This window comes from Asparagus officinalis, chromosome 4 (assembly GCF_001876935.1).
Source record: "Asparagus officinalis chromosome 4, Aspof.V1, whole genome shotgun sequence".
In the NCBI taxonomy this organism is placed as follows: Eukaryota; Viridiplantae; Streptophyta; class Magnoliopsida; order Asparagales; family Asparagaceae; genus Asparagus; species Asparagus officinalis.
The window spans coordinates 137,415,848-137,432,618 of NC_033797.1; the positions used below are offsets into that span (position 1 = coordinate 137,415,848).

Genomic DNA, 16,771 nt, shown 5'->3' on the forward strand with positions numbered 1-16,771 from the left:
CCTAAATTAATTAAATAAATTAGTCATTGCTTAAATTTGTACTAAAAACATGACGATATTTTGCAAAAAATATTTATAAAAAATGTAAAGCAATAATTATCCAGGATTGAGGGGTATTTTCGTATTCTTTATCACTTGCTTAATATGTGACGCAATCTACACTTCTATACTTAAAAGGAGGATCCAACGAATCACTATTAATGCTATAGTAAAAAACTATAGTGTTTACGGTTGCGTAAACAATAAATCGACAGCTCCAGCTATAGTAAATAATGTAGCGTGAATAGTAAATCAAGCAATGCTTTTTTACCGTAAACAGTAACTCAAATCCGGCACTGTAATTTTTGAAGTTACTGTTTATGCTACAATATTTTACTGTATCATAAATAATATATTAAATCAAATGTATTAAAACTTAGATTTCCCTCTAAGTATAAAGGAGTAGATACGATTTCTAAATCTAATGTATTAAAAATTTGGTCTTCCTTTAAGTACAGAGGAGTAGATATGATTTCTAATTTTAAATATACAATAATCAAGTTAAATATATTAAAACTTAGAGGGAGGTAAGTTCAAAAAACAATACTTAAAAAAATAGGGGGCCATCTTTTTCGCACGGGGTGCACACTAGTTAGATTTAACCTTGTTACTTTTGGGGGTCAAGTGAGAAATCTTGAGAGGGTTTTGTGGAGAAGAAAAACCTCGGGGTTCTTCTGCAACAGCCTCAAAGTTCGGTGGAGATTTCTCGAATTAGTAATAGCCAGGGCTTCATCTGAGCATCAAAGACCCTCTCTCCTTTTCTCTTCTCTCTCCTCTTTCTGACGACACCGCCGATCTCAAAATTATTTAGGGCTTTGGGAAAAGGCACTAAATTTTTCCTCAAAGTTCATCGCTATGAAGCTCGATGTCAATGCTTTGCGTTACCTCTCCAAGGATGATTTTAGGGTTTTAACCGCCGTAGAGATGGGCATGAGAAATGTAAAGATTTTTTGCCGCCTCTCTTTTTTCAATTTTTATCTTCTCTTCTTCTTAATCTTAATGTTGAATATATATATTTTTTAATTTGCTGATTCAGCATGAAATCGTTCCGGCTGAGCTTGTTGATCGAATAGCCGGCCTCAAGTAAGTACTCGAAATTATTACGTTAATGCTATCAAAGATCGGATTTTTATGAGATCCTTGTTTTTCAGGCACGGAGGCACGTATAAGGTGCTGAAGAATTTGCTCAAGCACAAGCTCGTCCACCATGATTCATCAAAATGTGAGCTTTCTTGCCCCCTTTTTATACCCTAAATTTTGGGTTCAGCTTAGGGTTTATGGCTTTCTGATGATTCAATTGTCTTCAGATGATGGGTTTCGGCTTACCTACTTAGGCTATGACTTCCTAGCAATCAAAACTCTCGTAAACCGGGGAGTCTTTTCCGCAGTTGGCCGCCAAATTGGAGTTGGAAAAGAGTCAGGTATATCCTTTTGATCCCCTTCTTCGTACTTCTCCGTCATAATTTCATGCTGCAGTGCGTAAATTGACTATCCTTATTATGCAATTTCTTATTGAGTTGAAGTATGTGCTGTTGCCATTAGATAGATCTCATCTTTCTGTTATCGCACTATTAGTTTTACCTTTCGCTACTATAGAAATTAACAAATTCTGATGTTTTACGTTGAAAAGATATATTTGAGGTTGCCACTGAAGACGGGACAATCATGGCAATGAAGCTGCATAGGTTGGGGAGAATTTCTTTCAGGGCAGTGAAGTCTAAGCGAGATTATCTGATGCATCGAAGCAGCTACAATTGGCTTTACTTGTCACGACTTGCTGCACTGAAGGAATATGCCTTTATGAAGGTTAGCTTGAAGAAATTTGTTCGTTTCAGTTCTCTTAAGCATTGCTCTCAGTTTATTAAGATATAGTTGGTTCATTGTCTCGTCACTAAAGGCTCTAGGAGAGCATGGATTTCCTGTTCCAGAAGCTGTGGATTGTAATCGGCATTGCGTGATAATGTCCCTAGTTCAGGGTTATCCATTGTAAGTTCTCATTACTGTCTAGGGACCTTCTTTCTTTCTGTTCAGGCCCTCTTGCAAGTTTTCATTACTTTATATAGATTAGTGCATGATTTTAATTTTAATTTTTTACTTGATCTTTGCAGGGTCCAAGTGAAAGAGTTGGGAAATCCTGATGAAGTGTTTGATACAATTATCAATCTTGTTGTTCGTCTAGCTGAACATGGACTTATCCATTGCGATTTCAATGAATTCAACATTATGGTTTGTGTTCTGTTTCTTATTTCCATTTCTCCTCTATTGTTTATCACAGTTGATTTGATCAGATGCTCACATATTCTCTGAAGTTTTCATATCAGAGTCTCTTAGCGATATTTCTGTCACATATTCTCATTATCTGTATGTGTGTGTGTGTCTATATATATGCATATATATACATCTATATATATACATACATGTATGTATGTATATATGCGTGTGTGTACATATATATGTCATATATGTATATACAGATATATGTCATATATATGTACACACACCCATATATATACACGTACGTACATATACATACGTATACGTATACGTATATATACCTATATATACTATGTATATGTATATGTATGTATATATACCTATACATACTATGTATATGTATACGTATGTATACATATGTATGTATGTATATATATATATATATATACATATATATGCATATGTATATATATAGAGAGAAAAATGGGTATGCTTAGTACCAAACACAAATTTTGTGTTTGGTAGTGAGGTGTCCTATTTCCCATCCACTCATTCCAATTCCCAACCACTCCCTAACCCATGTGAATATGGGTCCCGATTTCAATGAGTGGAGGGGAATATGCCACCTCACTACCAAGCACAAAAACTTGTGCTTGGTACTAAGCATACCCATTTTTTCATATATATATATATACATATGTATATCCCAGATATAGATACATACATATATGAGTGTGTGTATATATACATATACATATACATATACATATACATATACATATACATATACATATACATATACATATACATATACATATACATATACATATACATATACATATACATATACATATACATATACATATACATATACATATACATATACATATACATATACATATACATATACATATACATATACATATACATATACATATACATATACATATACATATACATATACATATACATATACATATACATATACATATACATATACATATACATATACATATACATATACATATACATATACATATACATATACATATACATATACATATACATATACATATACATATACATATACATATACATATACATATACATATACATATACATATACATATACATATACATATACATATACATATACATATACATATACATATACATATACATATACATATACATATACATATACATATACATATACATATACATATACATATACATATACATATACATATACATATACATATACATATACATATACATATACATATACATATACATATACATATACATATACATATACATATACATATACATATACATATACATATACATATACATATACATATACATATACATATACATATACATATACATATACATATACATATACATATACATATACATATACATATACATATACATATACATATACATATACATATACATATACATATACATATACATATACATATACATATACATATACATATACATATACATATACATATACATATACATATACATATACATATACATATACATATACATATACATATACATATACATATACATATACATATACATATACATATACATATACATATACATATACATATACATATACATATACATATACATATACATATACATATACATATACATATACATATACATATACATATACATATACATATACATATACATATACATATACATATACATATACATATACATATACATATACATATACATATACATATACATATACATATACATATACATATACATATACATATACATATACATATACATATACATATACATATACATATACATATACATATACATATACATATACATATACATATACATATACATATACATATACATATACATATACATATACATATACATATACATATACATATACATATACATATACATATACATATACATATACATATACATATACATATACATATACATATACATATACATATACATATACATATACATATACATATACATATACATATACATATACATATACATATACATATACATATACATATACATATACATATACATATACATATACATATACATATACATATACATATACATATACATATACATATACATATACATATACATATACATATACATATACATATACATATACATATACATATACATATACATATACATATACATATACATATACATATACATATACATATACATATACATATACATATACATATACATATACATATACATATACATATACATATACATATACATATACATATACATATACATATACATATACATATACATATACATATACATATACATATACATATACATATACATATACATATACATATACATATACATATACATATACATATACATATACATATACATATACATATACATATACATATACATATACATATACATATACATATACATATACATATACATATACATATACATATACATATACATATACATATACATATACATATACATATACATATACATATACATATACATATACATATACATATACATATACATATACATATACATATACATATACATATACATATACATATACATATACATATACATATACATATACATATACATATACATATACATATACATATACATATACATATACATATACATATACATATACATATACATATACATATACATATACATATACATATACATATACATATACATATACATATACATATACATATACATATACATATACATATACATATACATATACATATACATATACATATACATATACATATACATATACATATACATATACATATACATATACATATACATATACATATACATATACATATACATATACATATACATATACATATACATATACATATACATATACATATACATATACATATACATATACATATACATATACATATACATATACATATACATATACATATACATATACATATACATATATGGGAAATTTTGGAGAGAGGCGAAGCCCTGCTGGATTGAAGACTCAGATCTAAAAAAAGATCACAACTTTGAAGGCTTGGAGACTTGGACTTTCAGATCCGGTGCTCGGCGATCACCAACGTCAAATAAGGCAGGAGTTCGAGAGGATTGGATTTGAGATCTACACGATCATACTCCGGATCTAAGCTTGGTCTTAGATCCCGAGACTTGGACGGTTGTTTCCTTGGTGAAACAATCCTCCCCGGCTATTATTCCCTTGGTGGAATATTACCCGTCATATCGTGTAGATCCGACCGGATCGAGATCACGCGGTGGTCCACGGCAAATAACCCCGGCGCAGGCAAAGAACCCACCAAAGCGAGCGACCGCAAAACAGGAGCTCGCGATTAGTTCGACAAATAAGGAAAATTGTAATCTTTACTTTGTTTTATTTTGATTTTTCATTGTAACCGGATCTTATAAAAAGACCGGATCTTTGTAACGCATAAAGTTGTTAACTGAGATAGCAATGATATCAACAATGAAGAAAGACATAATTTTTCCCGCGAACAAGTACTCGGTCCATCAAGCTTCAGATCGATGGTCGGAAGCTCCAACTTCTTCGATGTTTTTGTCGCACTCTCACCAGCCGACAACTTCATTAGCTTCATCAAAGTTGACACCTCCGCGGGGTTCAACTTCTTGATGATCTCCTCCATCGAATAGGCTTCAGACCCACCACCTGTTCACCTTTTCTTCCGACCCTTGTTGTGTGCAGTAAAATTTCGGCAGCACCTCTACTGCACAACAAGAGTAGGATCTCAAACAAATTCTTGTTTCTCAGAGAAAACAAGAACCAAAAACAGTTATATATCTCATCGATGTGAGATATATACTCTTCCTGTCATCAGTTCGAGGACTGAGTCAAGGGAACCCATGCCAAACTCTAGGTCCAGCATAGCGCAGCAAGCGGCGGGCAAAAAAGGGGGGGGGTTCCGGTGGGTCTGGGTGGCGGCGGCTAGGGTTAGGGTTTGGATGGAGGCTCTGATACCATATTGTATATGAAAACCCTAATCTTATTCATGAGATAACATGGGCTTATATAGGCCCCTACAACTTACACATAAACCCCTAAACTTAATAATATTTCAACACTAAATCTACTTTAGCTAAGTGAATGTAGTCACTCACCATTCTACGTTTAGTAGGGTTGTTCAACCCTCTCACATTCCAAGATCCAATCATCATTTGTGGATTGGAGGGGATCAACTTAGGAAAGGAGGTCAGTTAGGTTGGCTTAGTCCTTTCTTTCTCTGCTTGAATCTCTACCAATCCTAGGGGGTCAACCGACTCTTTGATGCCACTGTTGACTGATATATCACATAATTGTTATAAACTTAATGAATTAATGGGCAACGTAGAGGAGGAAGAGGAAGATTTACCCTTAGAACCCCCTAGAGGGAAGCTTCTCTTCATAATTGAAAGGTGCTTTCTGTGGGGTAAATGAGCCAGCATTCTTCTGGATGATTTCCTCCTTGTCTGCTTCTTGCATTCTCAAAGCCTGGGGGAGGGTCGGAAGAGGATGCAACATCCATAGAGTCAGAGGAACTGTTGATGTTGAGGGGAATAATCGGAGTTTAGTAGCTGGGGATGCACGACACCGGAGAAGCTTCTGCTTGAAGAGGGAATGCAGCAGTTAGTAGATCCCACGAATCATTGGTGATCCTAATTAGGACCCCCTTGAAGACGACATCAATGAGCTCAGAAGGATCAGCCCTGGTGGTCTAAGGGGGAATGTAGAGAGAGGTGGGGATAAGCATGACTTAGATGTTTCCCCAACATCTAACATGGGATTTTTCACTTTAGGATCCGAGGTAGGGGGCAACTTCTTCAGTTTTGTTTACTTCTGTAGAAGAGGGGTTCTTGGGGGGACCAGTGGCGTGTCATCTAAGGATAGAGACAGTGCTCCCTCTTTGCGAACAAAACGTTCGAAGTACTCCAAGCATTTTCCTTTCCTTTCTAGGAGAGGTTTTCCCACGACCTTAAGATGAACCGTGTCTTCCATCAAGTGCACATCGTCGAGGGATGTATACCTGCAAGTAATAGATCGAGGGATCTCTGATATTTCTCAGATGCTAAGCATGGTCTTGCATTCTTTTGCATGCTTTTCAATCATGACATTGTCTGAGACTGTAATGACATCACCAATGTCTCCTAACAGCTGCATGAGGAACTCTGAGTCTCATAGATGAAAGGGGAGGTTGGTGATTTCGACCCATACATAGACAAACTTGGGAAGAGCTTTGAGCCCCATCTTCTCTGACCATGGGGAGAAAATCCTCTGAAATTACCCATGTCAAATAATTCCTTGGAACAAGCTAGATCTAGAGTCTCTTCATTTGGGAATTGGATGAAGTAGAATGAAGGAGAGGTTCGCCTGATGTCGTACGTCCATCTGTCGATCTTGAGATGGAACTCCAAATTCTCAATGAGCTCTTCGTAAGATGGATTACCCACTTGCAAGTTGAAGAAGCCAAAACAAGAATGGGCCTCCATGTTGCTAATCACTGAAGGGGGGAGGGTGATGTTAGGGATGAACAAGGGAGGAGGAGATGGAGAGGGAGGAGTGATGTTAAACGGCGGAGGATTGTTTTTATTGGGGCAGCAGAGCGATGTGTGGCCGACTCTATTGCAATCGAAGCACTTAAAGTCACCCGGAGAACAATATCTCGCCATATGAGCTTTGTCTCCACAAAGAAACACCCTTAGGGGTTTGGGAGGATGAGATTGGTAACTGGAACGAAAATAGGGCTTGGGTCTATTGGAGCGTCTTTTGTAGGATACTTTAGTCTAACCTTCTTCTAGAAGGGGGAGGATCTCCTTTCGAGAAGCGGGGATGGGAAGACGAGAAGAGTGAGACTGAAGGCCCTAAAAAAGGTCTGTGTTAGGATATAGAATATATTCATGTAAATCTTAGCATTTATTGTAATCATATCTGATTGATATTTACCTTGTATAGGTTTCCTCATATGGTTAGTGTAAGAGTTTTCTTTTGTAACTCTTACCTTTTTTGCTTTTGTAATCCCTACATATTGCGAGTAATGAAACACTAACCATTCACGGCGAATATTACCTTCTATCTGTCTGCGAATGATGAGAAGAGGGGTGGGGATCCCTTCTTGCTTGTTTCTTACTTTAATCCTAAATATCTAGAATGCCTCAGCTAGTAATCTTGCATTGTTTTGTTTAACTTGTTAACTAGACTTTTGTTGTTCAACATCCCTTCTTACAACTTTGTGTCTGGACTGGAGTTTCTCCAGAACGCTGTTCTGAGTATTATTTATTTTTGAGCTGATATGAATTAAATTGCTGCTTTAAGTTATTTTTCCCCTCTAATGAGAGTTATTTTTCACATTTCTGTAAAAAACCTTGTAGCCTTAAATCGGACAATATCGTTGAAGCTGAGAGGCTTTAAGTTTTTTTCTCATTAAGCTAGTAAGTTTTGCGTCTCTGCTATTCTTTTTTGGGTTCTCAATGTTGCACGTTTTCTCATTGAAGTCTTTTTCAAATGTTAAAGAAGGATGGACAAAAGTAATGAAAGATATTTCAAGAATGTAGTTGATATTTGTTTACTATTGATTCATGCAGTTATTAGGGACAGCAAGAAGGGACTTCGCTCTAAAAGTTCTCTGTTGAACATAGAAATTCTTCCCTCTCCTACGACCAACAAGGTGAGAATTCTATTCGACTCATAATACCAATGAGCTTAACTAATTGACAATCTTATGTATTCTTTATGTGGAATCATTCTTTGCCTTAAAATGCTTGATACTACAATCTACTTTGTTTCTTTCGTCAAGCAAAAATATATTGTTCTTATACTCAGTTACATCTTGTATTGCAGAGATCCCAAAGATGGAAATTTTGATAAGGTTTGGAATGTCAAATGCAGTTGAAAATCAAAGGATGATGGAGGGGTTGAAGATGAACTTTAATGTGTCAGTTTTTTAATCCCCATGCACTAGAATAGGTTGATTCATGTTTAAGAGATGTCAAGTTTGACAAAAACCTAAGTTTTCTATATTTGTGGATTGGACATGTATTAAGAGTTATGGAACCTTGAATGTATTGCTTGTTTCTTACTTTAATCCTAAATATCTAGAATACTTGTTTGCAAGATATCTTAGTATTTATAGCGACAAAACATGTTGTTGCAAACAAACATCTTTTGCAACAACCACAAGTTGTTGCAATACTCTTTAGTGATGCCCACATGTGCAACGATCCTGCAAAATATGTATCGCAGTGCTTTTTTTCTTTATCGCAATGACTGTTGTCATTGCAAAAGATGTGTTTTCTTGTAGTATCACCTCACGACTCTAGACCTGGAAAGCCCAAATTCGTAAGAGTAAACTCAAATATAGTTAAAAACTAGAAATTCTAACCCCAACAAAATTCTAGAGATATCCTACTAGGGTCCTCATAAACGCCTATCGCACTGCCTAGGGTGGTTTCCCAGCATTTCAAGATTGTGCTATTCAACAAGACAGAATGCCCGAGGCACCATCTAACAACTGGTTGATCTAACTTTCTCTATTTCTTCATTTGTCCTGACTCATATTGTCTTCAAGACGGAATACATGACTATAAGCCTCAATACTACAATTAACAGAGAAATAAGCTTTTCCTAAGATATTTCTCTCCACAGCCATCCATCAAGCACTAAAAATTATTAAATATAAAAGTGTCAAGATCCCAGTTTTCCAAGAAACCATGGTAAGAAATCAAGATATCATATCTTGCCAAATGATACATTTGCTCAACCTGAAAGAAAGAACTCCCTAAGAGAAGTGAAATGTCGACTCAATACCGTGCAAATGTAGGTTAAATTTCATTCATCCTACACCAACATATATTATTGCTGGAGTGGAAATAATATACCCTTGAATATCCAATACAATTATATAATATTCTTAGAAATTGTTTTTTTAGATCATGCACTGTGATGGTCACTTGATTGGAGATGTGATCTAACTAGATTTCTTAAACTTGTGCTTAACCTATAACTGATAAAAATAACTTATTTATAACAAGTTATTATGTATAAAACTGACACATGAGATGTGGTGGTGGGTGGTCTCAACCACCGGGAATAGAGATTCCCCGGGTGTATGTCATAAGCACACATTATGATGTGTAGCACTAGATTGTTTTGAATTCTCTTGTAAAAGTCACCGAGGAGATGGAGAATTTAAATTGTTAGATGGTCCATTGAACTTGATAATGTTGTTATTTTTGATTTGATAATTTAGTATGCTTTGATGTGATGGTTAAGCTTGTTTAGGAAGCGCTACACAACCTAAAATGTTGGGCTGCTAGATCTCATTTAGGAAAATAATAGATATCTAGATTAGATTTAGCGTACTCATTATGATAAGTTAATTTATTATGCATATCCCATGAAGTTATTAAAATCCCACTGGTGTGTGATTTTGAAAAATATTTTTCAAAATTTATTTTAGCATAAAATATAATTTTTTATGTTTTAAATAAATTTTTTAAGTTCATGGGGATTGTAATTTAGACATGAGTAATTAGGTGAACTGTCTTGCTCGATAAAGTTGCCTAAAATAAATGACACTTGAGGGGACTAAACGTAAGATAATAATATTCATAAATATTTAATCCTATATTATATAAGAACTTTATGAATAGTTGGTCGATTAGGGATTTGATTATTAAATTAAAATTATTAATTTAATTAATAACTAGTTATCGATATGAGACCCAATTGGTCTCACTAATATTACTAAAAGAGGTATAAATGCAATACAGTCTTATTCTATTCTTAACCATTATGGATTGACTTTTTAAATAATTTCAAATCGTTTAGAGTTTGTTACCTATAAAGCTAGTCTAATCCTATAAATAGGGTTCATATGTAGCCTTACGAAGACGCCAAAAATCTTATGAAAATAAGATGAAAATTAAGAAAAACAAAAAAATAGAAAATTTTAAGAACATATCTCTTTGTATTGCTCCTTTCGGTGATTGGTGTATTTCAATTGGAGGTTTTTTTTCTTGGGAAGCTTTAAAATTTTAGATAGATATTGGAAGATAGATTTTTCAGGCAGATATTGGAAAATGGATTATGAAAGATAGGAAAGTGTTCCACATATTCCCCTAATTTTATTAATTTTGATTAATTATCACTATATGCACATTCCGCCTTGTTGTATTTCGCGTTTCCAACAATTACTATAGCCTTTAATTAGAATTTATATTTTATTCATAATATCCATTAAATATGGCTATCTCAAATTGAGGTGTCTTAGGGGCTATTTGGTTCACCTATTTTATTGACAATGGCAATATCGTGAATAATAGATTTCTACAGATTTCTGCAGATTTCTATAAATTGTGTTCGGTTCTAAAAAAATTATATAAATATTTTCTATAAAGTAGAGAAAATGTACTATTTATAGAAATCAACTTCCTTCCCAAATGGGTGGAAATTACAAGGAAATATGATATTTATGTTAAAATAGTAATAAAATACACCCGTGCCACTTTTCCATAAAATTTAAAATTGTCTAGAAATTTGAAATTGCCTAAATTCTTGCATGAGTTTCACTTTTCTATAAAATTTTCTTATTTAACCAAACAAAAGAAAAGGAAAATAACCTAATTTCTATGAAGTTAGCAACTCATGTTCATGAACCTAACAAAGAAATAGCAATAAACAAGAAAAATAGCATTTTTGAGTTCTATGAACTTCTCCTACAAATTTTTATAGAAATACAAGGAAATTAATTTCTTGACACTTTTCATTTTCCTTTTTTATATAGAAATTGAACCAAACAGCCCCTTAGCCTATTTCAAGTTCAGGAGATTGGTTGTTCATACTTGGTTAGAGATTTCACAGGCTTCTACTATGGTTTTTCAAAGGAGTTAATCTTGAACTCCAAGCATTTTTACTGTAATTCTTTTTGTGATGTATTTATTGGCTCTTTGGTTTTGTATCTTGTTCTGGAGCTTTATAAACTATTAATACATCTTAACATTTTTTTTTTTTGGTTGAGTGGCATGAAGAGATGATAATGGGAGGAGCTGTAGAGGACTATAGCTCGGCCATAACTTGTTGATTTTAGGCAACCCTAATAAGTCGTTATCATCCCTGCCCATGATCCTCAAACAGTTTACCAATCTAATAAAATAGAAGACAATCAACAAATCCAATACTTGTGTAAATATAATATTGTAACCTTTAAGAATACACAACCAACCTAATTGTAAAATAATAATATATTCATATCCATCCTACAGACATTTCCTTATTCTAACAAATCCAGCACGCAGATCACACAGCATCAAAATTCTAATGATATGACAATATATTAGCAAAAAAAAAGATAAAATAGATGATGAAATATTTCCCAAAATAACCCTCACCGTCCAAGATCTTGTGACCCTAAGTCCTAACATGCCAACTTGACAACCCTAATATCTTGCTCCCCCCAACAACTGTCAATTCCCAAAATGCCACCAGCGCATCCAAACTCAAAGATACAGTTACCATGCATGAATGCAGTGAAAATGATGCAGCTTAGTGTTGGCAGATGAGGAGTTTAGAGAGGGAAAGGGAGGGCTCACATGTCTGAGCATTTGGTTCTCATTCTGCAGAGTGGAGAGTCTCTCCTCCAGCTCAGAGTTCTTCTTCTCCAAATCCTTCACCTTCACCTCGAGATCGTTCAAGTACGCCTTCTTCCTCTCTCTTGCTTGCTGTGCTGAAACCCTATTCCGCAGCAACCTTGTACACACAACATTATAACCAAAGTCTGAGCCTTTTTAGATAAATTTAAGCAAGGAGCGCTCCCGAAACTTACATGATGATAATCACAATGAGTACGTTTATAAAAACCCAAAGTTTTTTTTTACGCTGATTTATTTTTTTAAATCTACCCTCTCAAAATCATACTTAAACCCAAAAATATCATATCGAATTCTGTTTAAACACGGCTTCTGTATTTTTTTTTTCTCTTTCTTTACGGTGTTCCGAAAATTATAGCGACTTAGCCCCAAAACATAGCAACTCAAACGCAAATATATCACACTCCAGTGAAATCAGAAACCGGGTTTAAAATATAGTAAAAGGTTGGGGTTTAAAATCCAGAAATATACTACCTTTTGAGGCGCTTGTGCTCTTTGTCAGCAGGGCTCCTCCCTCTCTTCCTCTGGCTGGCTTGGGCCGAGGACTGGGCCTGGCCGGGCCCACCTACCGAGCACGGATCACGGCCAGAGGTTGATGGACCCCCTGTCAGCTCACCCCCGAACTCTGGCACTCTCCTTACCTCCTCATCACTCTCCATTCCTACATTATTACCAAAAAAATAAAGTTACAAAATTGGCCAGATTCTATGATAAAGATCTTATCTTTTTTAACGCATAAAAGGGAAAATATTAAGCAGTTGAAGAAAAACAAATTTTTATGATTGGTTTTTAAATTTCAATGCAAAGTTTCACCAAATTTATTTGTCAGCCCACCAATTTCCAACATACTCTTAACCCCCAAAACATTACTCTTAATTTTATTTTTAAAATGAGCTTCTAGCTGTTTCAGACGTTTCACTGATGTACAACAAGTAGCCAAATGTGGATCTAAATTGCTATTTTGGACATATGAATGGCTAAATTTGGATTTAATATGCTTGAATTAAGATGATTTTAAAAGTGGGTGGATGTAAAGGTAAAACTGTAAAGAGTTTGGGTTTATAATGAGCTTCTAGCTGTTTCAGACGTTTCACTGATGTACAAGTAGCCAAATGTGGATCTAAATTGCTATTTTGGACATATGAATGGCTAAATTTGGATTTAATATGCTTGAATTAAGATGATTTTAAAAGTGGGTGGATGTAAAGGTAAAACTGTAAAGAGTTTGGGTTTATAATCCAAAAGACCAAACTATTAAAAAAGATCACAAGTCAAAAGCAGGAAAAAGAGGTCAAGGGGCAAATCCCAACAATATTCAAACAACAAAGAAAACCCATGAACCAAAATTTCATCTTTTAAAATACCCATAAAACGAAACCAAATAATTCAAAAAAAATTCCAAAATTCCAGCCAAATACCACTGATCAAAATTTTCTAAAAAAAAACTGAGCCTACCTTCTTTGATCTCCACCTGAGGCGCAGAGCTAGAGGACCTCTCGCTGCTCGATGGCAGCGAGCTCGTCGCAGGCTCCTGCATGTTTTTAGAGAGAGAAACTAGAGAGAGAAAGTTTTGCTTAAAAAAATATTTTTCTGCTCTCTTCGGGAAAGAGCGGGGAACTCAGCTGATCTCACTGTTCATAAAGGTGGGTTCGGGGGTTTAGGGATGAAATCGCAGCCGATGGATTTAAAGGAATCGGATGGTTGAAAAGAGGTTAGCGTGGACAATTATTTGCCCATGCATTTGAGGGAGAATCCAAAGGTGGAGAATAGGGAAGCGTGGACAGAACTTCGGCCGTTGGATTTGTATCAAATCCGATGGTCGATGAGCTGTGTTCTGTGGCTGGGTCCGGACTTTTTCGGGTGTGGTATCTGTGTGAGCAAACTGTCGAGATTGCCCTTTGTTTTGTCTGTTATTTGCTGGGATAATGTTTCCTGTGCTGAAGTGTGATAAAATACGAGAAAACTTGAAAAAAACGGTTCCCTGTGCTTCCAAAAAGAGATTTTTTTTTTTTAACTTTTTTGGAAAATTAATTAGCAAAATATTTTTTTTTTACAAAATGAGAGAGAGAATCGACTAAGATGGTTTGGTCATGTACAATGGAGACCTCTTAGTGCATCGGTTAATAAAAGTAATAGTATTATAGTTAATGATGATAGGAGATATAATGATAGACCTAAAAGAAATTGGTTAGAAGCAATTAAGGATGATATGATTACAATTAACTTAACGGATGAGATGACCCATAATAGAACAGAATAAAAGAACATGATATATGTAAAAACCCTAAAATTTTGGGATAAATGCTTTGAATTTGTTATTGTTGTTGTATATTTATACAAAATAATAAATAAAGTCGGCCCCTTTTTGGCCACATCATTAAGACTGGCTAAAAAGAGATCGATTTTGTAAAAAAATATCTTTAAAATATACGGGACTAATAGTTATGTGTAATTAGCAATTTGAAATTAAGATTAATCTGATTCTTATAATATAAATGGGACTAATAGTCCCATGTATATAATAGAGAGCTTGATAGTTAGGCAACAAAATACACGGGACTAATAGTCACGTACATATAATAGAGACTTTGATAGCTTTACCAACCCAAAACACTAGATTAATAGTCCCGTGTATTTATTAGCATTATATATACCACTCATGCCCTAATTCTCAAACAACGTAGCCCAAGGGAGTAATAGAATTAATCATGAAGAATATACAGCTAAGGTGTTCTACAACTATTTGATAAACGAGAATAGAACAATTGCTATAGAGATCACCAATAATTAAGAATTGATTGATACAAAATAACTCTTTGAAAAATAAATCTCAACCGAGTTGTTCATTGAAAAGTTTTTAGTTTCTGATATTGCCCAATTTTTGAAATATCCTAGAGAGTTCTTCCTCATGCTTGACTTAAACAATAACTTGAGTGAATTTATATCATCTCCAAGTGCCATAGGCTTAGAAAATAATTGAGTGAAGTGGCATAGACTCAACTACAACATCTAAGTAGGACTTCCCTTGGTGCCATGTCAAGTATTATGTTTGATTATGCTTCGGATCATGTTACTGGTTATTTGACAATCAGAACAATTGTAGAAGAGGAAGTAAATAATGAATCTGAGGAAGTTGAAGATGAGGAGCGAGTTGATAGTATGTAATGTGCTATTGGAGGTATCGATGATGCCACTCGTTTAATGAATGAACTTTGTATAAACAACGGCAATGTGAAGTCTGAAGAACTATTGCCAGAAGAGTTTTCAAATAAGGATTGGATAAATGCCTCAAAGGTAAATTTTTTATGTTGGGTCAAATTTTGAATGACCTAAAGAGTTCACTTTTAAAAAAGAGATCTAGTTGAGAAAAAGGATTTATCATTTTTTTTCATACATGAATTGTGCATCAAGAATCAGGTCAAATTCAAGTAGGTAAAAACTAATACTACAAACTACCATGTAAAATGCTACTTAAACAATGAGAATATGCAAGTGCTCGGGATGAAAAAAATGCAAAGTGACATTGGACGCTAAGTGCATCTATTAGAAAAAAATCAAATGGGCAATATATAGTTTCTAGTTATTACAGACTCATGGACGCTAAGTGCATCTATTAGAAAAAAATCAAATGGGCAATATATAGTTTCTAGTTATTACAGACTCATATGTTGCAATTCAACTAGCACTATTGATCACCGCTTTCTCTTATATATGTAAGCCAATTATGCCCAAAATTAGCAGAGAATTTGATCTGACTCCAAATTAGATAATTACAAGAGTATAC

General features: G+C 33.5%; 2 protein-coding genes across 2 annotated transcripts; one reads left to right on the top strand and one right to left on the bottom strand.

Annotated features, from left to right (window-relative positions):
- LOC109836185 (serine/threonine-protein kinase rio2-like) lies at positions 684-2,356 on the top strand. Its single transcript, XM_020404062.1, has 7 exons — positions 684-978; positions 1,076-1,122; positions 1,191-1,261; positions 1,347-1,460; positions 1,670-1,845; positions 1,937-2,025; positions 2,148-2,356. Exons 1-7 carry the CDS (start codon positions 895-897, stop codon positions 2,344-2,346), a joined length of 780 nt encoding a protein of 259 aa, XP_020259651.1. The 5' UTR covers positions 684-894; the 3' UTR covers positions 2,347-2,356.
- LOC109839498 (transcription factor HY5) lies at positions 12,157-14,606 on the bottom strand. The gene is made up of 3 exons (XM_020407953.1): positions 14,443-14,606; positions 13,462-13,648; positions 12,157-13,087 (listed from the first exon to the last, which is right to left on the bottom strand). Exons 1-3 carry the CDS (start codon positions 14,522-14,524, stop codon positions 12,850-12,852), a joined length of 507 nt encoding a protein of 168 aa, XP_020263542.1. The 5' UTR covers positions 14,525-14,606; the 3' UTR covers positions 12,157-12,849.